The sequence below is a fragment of the Trachurus japonicus genome, chromosome 4, assembly GCF_045865225.1.
Source record: "Trachurus japonicus isolate A0001 chromosome 4, Traja_1.0".
NCBI classification, from domain to species: domain Eukaryota; kingdom Metazoa; phylum Chordata; class Actinopteri; order Carangiformes; family Carangidae; genus Trachurus; species Trachurus japonicus.
The window spans coordinates 11,783,057-11,791,921 of NC_140910.1; the positions used below are offsets into that span (position 1 = coordinate 11,783,057).

General features: G+C 38.8%; 1 protein-coding gene across 1 annotated transcript; it reads left to right on the top strand.

Annotated features, from left to right (window-relative positions):
* The first annotated feature begins 1,272 nt into the window (after nt 1-1,272).
* On the top strand, nt 1,273-7,859 carry LOC146988519 (E3 ubiquitin-protein ligase RNF126-like). Its single transcript, XM_085773927.1, has 9 exons — nt 1,273-1,366; nt 2,686-2,744; nt 3,482-3,542; nt 4,054-4,289; nt 4,434-4,502; nt 4,623-4,692; nt 4,848-4,941; nt 6,504-6,619; nt 6,751-7,859. Exons 1-9 carry the CDS (start codon nt 1,292-1,294, stop codon nt 6,919-6,921), a joined length of 951 nt encoding a protein of 316 aa, XP_085630053.1. The 5' UTR covers nt 1,273-1,291; the 3' UTR covers nt 6,922-7,859.
* Nucleotides 7,860-8,865: the final 1,006 nt, after the last annotated feature.

Genomic DNA, 8,865 nt, shown 5'->3' on the forward strand with positions numbered 1-8,865 from the left:
ACTCCAGATTTATGTGGCATGTTTATAGTTGTCAATCTGCAGTGTGGTAATCACATTAAGAATACCTGTGAAACAAATGTTGAGGAAATTGTAATTTATAACTTTGAAAATAAAAACAGACCTGAAAACAAACTAAAATCAATCACCTATTCCCACCAGATCTTATGCAACTATAAGTGATCCGAGACCCTTAGTGCTATCTCAGGGCTATCTGGCATACCTGCCAACCACATCTTGGTTGTGTTCATATAAAATCAGACAATGTTTTTCCCATTTGAGAGGCCACTTATTTACTGTTCCATGTCAAAAGTTTGACATTTGATTAAATGGTTCCAACAACTGCTGTCAAATAATCAAGGACAAAATACAAATCTACCTTTGACGAGATGTGGTGCTCAGAAACAGATGCTGCATGACTTTGAAACACCTAAAGTATGCCTGTTGGGCTCAAGAGGTAGTTGACAAGAATCCAATGGAAAAGTAATGTGTCAAAATAAATCTAGTGCAATGCCAGATTGCAAAAACACATCTCTGGTTTTCATGTGAACAGAGAGAACGAGGGGTGGATGGGTGCGGGGAGGCTGAACCTACAGGGACAAGACATTAGTTCAGGGGAGACACAGTGTGGTGATACATCATACAGATTTGTTAGGGTATTAACTTTATCCAGGCCTTTAGTACTTCATTTTCCTGGGGGTTTTGCATTGACATATGAGTATGAATTAGATACACCGTATCCCTAGGTTTCCAGCATATGATAACCTGATTTAAGATCTCATCATTTTCATGGGAAATTTACCAAGAGTGGATTGCATGAGCAGTCAGTGCCTACAGTGTGAAATATAGTGACACCCCTCAGTACTTGATACACAAAAGCACCACCATGTGGCAATATTTAATAAGACACATTGGAGTTTGACAAATGAAAGCACGTTTATATATTTAAATTCTTTACAGTAAAATTGGATGTTTTTCCTTTTGTTTTGTTTTTTATTAAAAATTAAATATAAACCAATCAAATTCAATAAAAATAAAAATAAATAAATAGAGTAAATCCTAATCCTATTGTGTATAGCCTAATTGTAGCCTAATTTAGCCAATGTTGTACTTCTTACTTTCCCTTTTACAGATAAACTTGACTTTTTATTTAAACTAGCTACGTGTAAATAAAGTACTCATGATGTAATGCAGCCATTTAAACCACATGGTTGTCGTATTTTCTAGGAGGTCAACATTGTCCCTTTCGATGCTCCGTAGTCCTTCCCCCTCTCTACCTGTGTAGTAGCTAAAGATGGCTGAAGCTCCTCCATGGCCCAGTCGGTTCTTCTGTCACAGATGCTCCGCAGAGATTAGTCCTCGGCTTCCCGTAAGTATCGTGGGCATAAAGAAATGGGAGAGACAATTGGACACATTCAAAACAGATTAGTGTCGTTGTTACTTTCGCAGAAATCGTTGTAGAAGCAGCTAATACTGTTAGCAAGCTAACAGCATTAGCTGCGAGCTCCCGTGTATCTCGCTAACGTTACTCAGGGTTAGTTAGCTTGTTATCTATGTGGTAGATCAGTCTGTATGTAAACACAACTGCGAAGTCACTGCGCGCACTATATTGATGCGTCTCCCATATGTTTTGTAATATGTCTTAGCCGGGTCCCTTTTTGGTTTCCGTTAGGTTTGCGAAGCTTTTTGACGTAACCGTTAGCTATATTCACTAGCAATAATGTTATCTTTAACACTGCGGTGGCGTCCAACGTCAGTTGCTAGCTTTAACGATTTGTTCTATTTAATGTCACACAGTTAACACTTGTCTCCCATAAGATTTTTTGTACCTACTGTGAACCACTCATGTGTGTGATTCAGCGACAACAATGCTACTGCTTCCTTTTCTTCTGTCCCTATTCAGTAAGGTACACAAGTGGCCTGCCTGTCACAGGCTAGAATGATCTGTCATAGAAGTGCACATGTGCCCTTCACAATGTAAAAGATCAGCCATAGGTTTCTGTAGGTTGCTAGTAATGACCTGTAGTCGCCTCGTGGAATAACAATTTTATTGAGTAAAGGAGCCACTGTGTTTGCAACAATTGGATTTGTAATTTCAATCATAAACATCCAGCTGTGTGATAGCTAGTACTTCCTTTAGGATTAGGCAAAACGACAAAAAGGTGTCATTAATATGCAGGGTCATAAGGTCTGTGTTGGTCTGTTGGGTTATGGTGAGATGTCTTACAACCCAAAGAAGCTGTTTCTCATTTGGGGACAGTCTTTGTAGGATGCTGGAGGCTATTTTGTAAATGATTATTTAAAAAACACACGCAACACCAGCTTCTCATGGCTGTCCACACTGTTTACTAGGGATCTTACAAGCATATAAACAGACAGTGACCTAGCTGGTCAGGGCACTTTCAACTAGTCCAGTCTGGGTTGAAGTTGGTGGAGGTAAGGCTGGGTAGGGTGGCGAGGGTCGTCTCTGGTGGTGCATCCTCTCCATACTCCTCTTGTGCAGAATGGTTGTGTTTAAGGACTCGGTTATATGCAAAGATTGAACTATCACCATAAGTTGGACATTTCTTCCTTTCTCAGAGCTTCTTATCTCACTTGTTTATCATCAAACAGCAATGCAAATGTCTTCTTTTTCTCAGTGTCCAGCTAAACTACTGTTTGTTTTTGTATTGTTCTGTCTGTTCACAGGAATATACATGTCCAAGATGTGAATCAGGGTTCATTGAGGAACTGCTGGAGGAAAGAAGGTATATATATACTGGCCACAACAAAGCAAGTGTCTGTTTATTTATGTATTTATTTATTTTTTAACACTGTATGAATGTTCTAAGAGACAACTGCCACCCATCATTTAGATAAATTGTTCAAATAATTCCTCTTAACCTGGGTCTTAAAACTTGATACATTTCACCATCACCCCTAACAGACACTCTCCAATACACTATACTGTATCAGTGCTGATTATTACTTCAGTTACAGTTACAGTTTATCATCACTTATGCCTACCTGCATTCGTTGCGTGAATTAGTGTAATGACCACTCAAATATATGGTTAAGATAATGTGTGTTTTCAGTTAAAATGTCTAGCTTGTACAGTACTAACAGACACTTTATATAAAGCCGTTTATAACGAAATCCCTGTATTATAAATTGAGCGGCCTGTATGGAAAATGTACTTACCTATACTACTGGCATGGAGGGATATCTTTTTCCTTTTACTTTAGATTTACATTGCATTACCCTCCTTCATCTTTTTATCTACTATTGTTATGGAATTACATGTCATCATGCCACAAAATGGGAACACAGCCACTGCAATTTCAAAAGATGGATTGGCAAAGGATAGCAGGGAGAAATGGGTCACAACAAACATAACACATTTGTTAGGAATGATGGAAACTAAGACACACTGTGAGGGGGCAAATAAATCCTATAACATTTATTAGTCTTCGCATAACCTGTTGACAATCTGTTCCCTGTTTAGTGCTGACAATGGCTCCATGTCTACCATCTCCAGCGGGCCCCAGAACCAGCAGCCATTTGAGGTTTTTAACTCATTCTTTACCCAGACTCTATCACATGACCTCTCTCTGCTGTCCCACACTGTTGAGTCAGCATTTCTCAGAATTTCAGATCTGGTACTGGACATGAAGGAAGTCATCTTAAGGTTTCCACTTCCGCTTTGTCAACTACAGGCTAGCTCTTTATAGTAATATTGTATTGGTTGATTCAGCTTATTTTAACCTTGACCAGTTGAAGATGCTATTCTTAGCTTAGTATGTAGTTTATGTGTGTGCTCTGAGAAGATATTTTACTGTAGAATTAAAAACAATTTCCTTATTTAGGAATGTCTCATTAAATAAGGAAATGCTGTATGGCAGCAGCATTTGACCAACAAAACTGCTCAACACATGAAGTGTGTTGTACTGTCCATAACTACAGCTTGTTACCTTGAGGATGTACCCTGGGAAAAATCATTGAACTCTGCTCATCTGTTCTATCAGGATAAATAATACTCAGGTTGATCTACCTTTTTTTCATCTTTGTGTCACCCAGAATGCGGACCAGCACTTGTTTACATTCCCTTCAGGCTATGGTCAGTTCGCCTTGGGTGTCTTTGATGACAGTTTTGACTTTGGAGCTGGACTGGGAACAGAGGACAACCGAGATGCCGAAAACAGGAGAGAAAGGGAAACTGCATCACGGCAACGATATGGTGCTAGGCAACCGAGGAGTCGTCATGGTTCACGACGACAACCAGGGAGACATGAGGGAGTTCCAACTTTAGAAGGGTAAGATATGCTCACTTGTGAATCACTGTTTCTCTGAACTTAACTTTTGTCTTCCTTAATAGACAAACATCTAAATATATGGAAACTAGTTTACTTTTTTTGTCATAACATATGTATGTATAAGCCTTGTGTTTTGTTTTCTAGAATCATTCAGCAGCTAGTGAATGGAATAATTGCACCTACTGCAATGCCAAACATTGGTGTTGGACCCTGGTGAGTCTCTAGATCAGTACTTTAAATGAACCAAAATGCAATTACTCAACTATATATATACATTTGCTGTTTTCTTTTTTGTTAGTTTAATATTTCCTTCTTTTTTTTTTTTTTTTAAAGGGGTGTTCTTCACTCAAATCCCATGGATTATGCCTGGGGTGCTAATGGACTGGATGCAATTATAACACAGGTACTTTGAAGATCTTCAGTGTGTTTCTTTTTGTTTTATATGTATAACTTTAAATTGCTGTACATATTTTAGACAATGTATGTATAAGTATTACATGTAATGCAAAACATATATCACAGTTTCTTTTCTTTTTTTTGTCCTTCTCTTGTCTTCAGTTATTAAACCAGTTTGAGAACACGGGTCCTCCGCCCGCTGACAGAGATAAAATAAAAAGTCTCCCTACAGTACAAATCACAGATGACCATGTTGGTGAGTCAAAAATGCAGTTTTGATTATCAGATATAATTTTCTTGTTTCCTCTTATTGCATTGCATTATAGTATAAAGCCACCAGGTGCCATTTATTTCCTAGCAAGCTGACTTCATCACGATCATTTAGTACAGTGTTTCTCAAACTTTTTTCAGTCACGGCACCTTTTAAAAGTGCATAAAATCTCACGGCACCCCTGTGTAAAATATAATTCAAAATGACACTGCATAGCCTAAATGTAAATGTCCTGTTTATTTAGACAGGACAGTATTACAGTATTTAACAGAGCATAATACAAACTGTAAATGCATAGGTGCCTCTGTAGCCTACATATGCACACACACATGCACACAATAATCCGCAATGTGAGCGGAAGAGAGAAAGGTCTACATGCCAGGCATGCGCTCAAATGAATATCCACCGGCGGTCTCCGCTCCGTTCTGACTCCGTTGTGAACAATCAGAGAATTTCCACCGTGTGCACTGCAGTGTGTTTTTATACATCAAACGCACCGGAGTGGGAACAGAGCGGACACAGATCCACTGGAGAGAGGAGGGGGTGTCACTCACCATCAGTGGGAGACGTGTACCTGGTACGACGCATTTTTTTCATAGTGCCTCACTTCTGAGCCGCTTGACAAGCGCAGCGCTGTTCCAAAAGTTGAACATATTTCAACTCTGAGCGCCGCGACAAAAAAGCGCAGATAGCTTTTTTCTGAGCTCCATAAGATCTGAATGGAAAGTAGACGCCCAGAGCGCTAAAAGGGCGTCCGGTGGACACAGCCCCTTTGCATATATATGTAAAGAGAATGTATTCTATGAAATATCAGAAGAGGTATTTTTTGCCGCGGCACCCACTTTGAGAAAGGCTGATTTAGTATAATAATCAACCACAGGATACTAAAAGTGTTCATTCTTAAAATCAGTTTATGACAATTAGCAAAAACTTTTTCATATTCAGACATGGTTTTCATTTCTGATTTGTATGTGCTGGTTTTGAAACTACAGCAAACCCATTACATAAGGCTGGGTGGCGCAGCTCCCACTTAGCTCAAAGCCGGAATAATGGAGCAGCAACCGACTGGTTGATGTTTAGCATATTCAATTTGTTTTTCAAAAAATGTATTATTTTCCAAGAAAGTGCTATGTTAGATTTGCAGATATAACAAAAACATCAAACCAAACCCTCAGCTACAGAGCTATGGCTGCATGGCTGAATCCAGTTAAAGCTAGCAAGTGACAAATGTTGTAATCCAGTACAAAGCAGCTAAATCCAGCCATGGAGATTAAAAACATCTTAACTAGCTCTTCTAAAAGAAGGTAATTGGTTGAGCTTTGATTTAAAAATTACTACTACCCCAGCTTTACACTCTTGTTTATCACAGGTTGGTGTGCTCGTGCTAATTTTGAATCACTCATTTAAAGGTATTTCAGTGAAAATGAATTATATTAGCCATTAAAGAAATGCCCAGATGATCAGACCACGCTTTGCTACTCTATAATGTCACCATTTTAACTATTACATTGACAGTATTACATTTATATGGTTTTCTGTCGTTTCAGCGTCAGGTCTGGAATGTCCAGTGTGTAAAGAAGATTACAGTGTTGGAGAAAATGTGAGGCAGCTCCCATGCAATCACATGTTTCACAATGATTGCATAGTACCCTGGCTGGAACAGGTATTAGTCACTTCCTATTTAATGGTTATTCTCTTAAATATTGAACAGTTGCTTTCTGAAACTGTGGGGCAATAGGATACATCAACAAGCAGACTGATACAGCCTCTTTTTTATTTCCTCTTTCTTTCCAGCATGACACTTGTCCCGTGTGCAGGAAAAGCTTAAGCGGACAGAACACAGCAACAAACCCTCCAGAATTATCAGGGATGAACTTTACATCCTCTTCTTCCTCCTCTTCTTCCTCGTCTACCCCTCAGTCCTCAACTTCAACCAGCAATGAGAACTCCACTGACAACTCTTAGAGAAACATTTGTCCTCATCGCCCTAAGAGCTGTTTATAGCTCCTAGGTTGCTTTACTTCAGAGCAGTGACCTCCAGTCTCTCCCTGTCCTGGGGTAGAGACCTGAGTGCATCTCGTCAGGAGCACTCAATTCTTACTCAGGGGTAAGTGATACATGAGGTCCATCCTGTTACTCCACCCTCATCAGGAATCTGAACAAAGGAAGGGCGGAGGCCCGCAAGTGCAGCTCCTGTTAAAGAGGATCTGGAGAAGCATAGAAACTTCAAGAGGCTCGATCTGCTTGAATCACCTCATACAGGGAAGAAGAACAAGGAACCCAATGGTAGAAGACTTTGGGACAGTATGATAGTTGCTTTTCTTCCTTTTTTGTAATGACCAGACTTTAAATGATTTAAATGATCCACTTTTGCCGATGAAGCAAAATGAAATGTACAGTTATTCCTTTCATAATTAGTATTCATATCTCACAGGAAAAATGCCCAAAGTGCATTGAAATGCACTCTTTTAGCTTGCACTTAAGCTTCTTCATGGTTTGGAAAGATAATACATTTGATTTTATTAGTTCTTATTAAATAAATAATTTATAGAATTGTTTAGTCAAGATCCCTCCACTGTTTTAAGATAAATTGACAGATGTTGTTGTGTGCACTTGGGAAGGTGTGTCAAATTGCAGTAATGTTGTGATGTGTGGATAATTTCTTAATTACACATGCAGGGATTATTCCTTTTTTTAATTTAATCTGCGAGCCTGAAATGTGGATCATCTTTTCACATTACTAGAGACAATTCCAGTGCATTTGTGCATTTTAACTTAAACATAAGTTTAATATTTTCTAAAGTTGCCAGTTGAAAAACAGTTGATTTGCAGTATGATCGTGTACAAAAAGACTGATATGAAAATAAAGATGTTTGGGTGCTACCACTCAAAATTCATGTAAAGCATTCTTAGTGTGTGTATATGATATTCTGTGAAGATCGAATCATGTACAACTGCAGCCTTGAAATTAACTTTGAAAAACACTGGTAAAACCAAACCCTTATACTGGAACTCATGGTAATTACAAACAAATGTGTTTAAACGTGCAAACAAACAGCCAAGCCAAACAGCAAAGTCTTTGCTGTGCTCATTGTGTGGCGCTGTATTTTGGCACGATCTGGGAATGTAATCAAAACAAGCAGCGACATTTCCATAACTTTTTAATGGGTAAAGCAGATGTGCTAAAAAAAGAAAAGAAATGAACAAGCAAACATGTTTGTACAAATACCAAATCAGCCAAATGGATGTAGAGTAAAAATTTTTGGGGTACAGTTTGAGTTATGAGCTGCGCTGCTCTGTTTCCGACTATAAATCTATATGTCCCTCTTGTGACGCCTTACAGGCTCTTAGAACAACCAGGCTGGGAACAATAATATCATTAGCCAACACTGCTGGAAGTGATTTCAATACATAATACGGCTTGGGTTTGTTTTGATCTTTTACAGTAAGGTTGTGCTGAAAGGCATGCAGTAAACATAGTAAACAGATTCTATGTCAAGTCCTTTAATGGGGCTCTCGCTTGCTAAATGTTATCAATAAGCCAATAAATTCAGCTTCCTTTTATTGTGTAGCCATATGGGTGTATTTCCTCCACATTGTACCTCAACTCTCCCCAGGGGTTTAAGTTCAAAGGCCTTTGATCTCAGGGGAATTGTTGTTTTGGACATTCTTTCCAAAGGTTGAACCAAAGGACAATTTGGATACACTTGAATTGTGCCTATGATTTTGACTTCACAATGTTAAACTGCGGCCTCATTCATAGTTTATTGTTAATTTTATCCATTCATTATGATCCTTGAAAGACTGAGAGCTGTTATTGATATCCCCAAGCGTCACTCGGCCATGTTTAAGTTGATAGGGAATATCTGGATAGTGGTTTAACTACATTGTAATAGCTTTTTCAGTGGT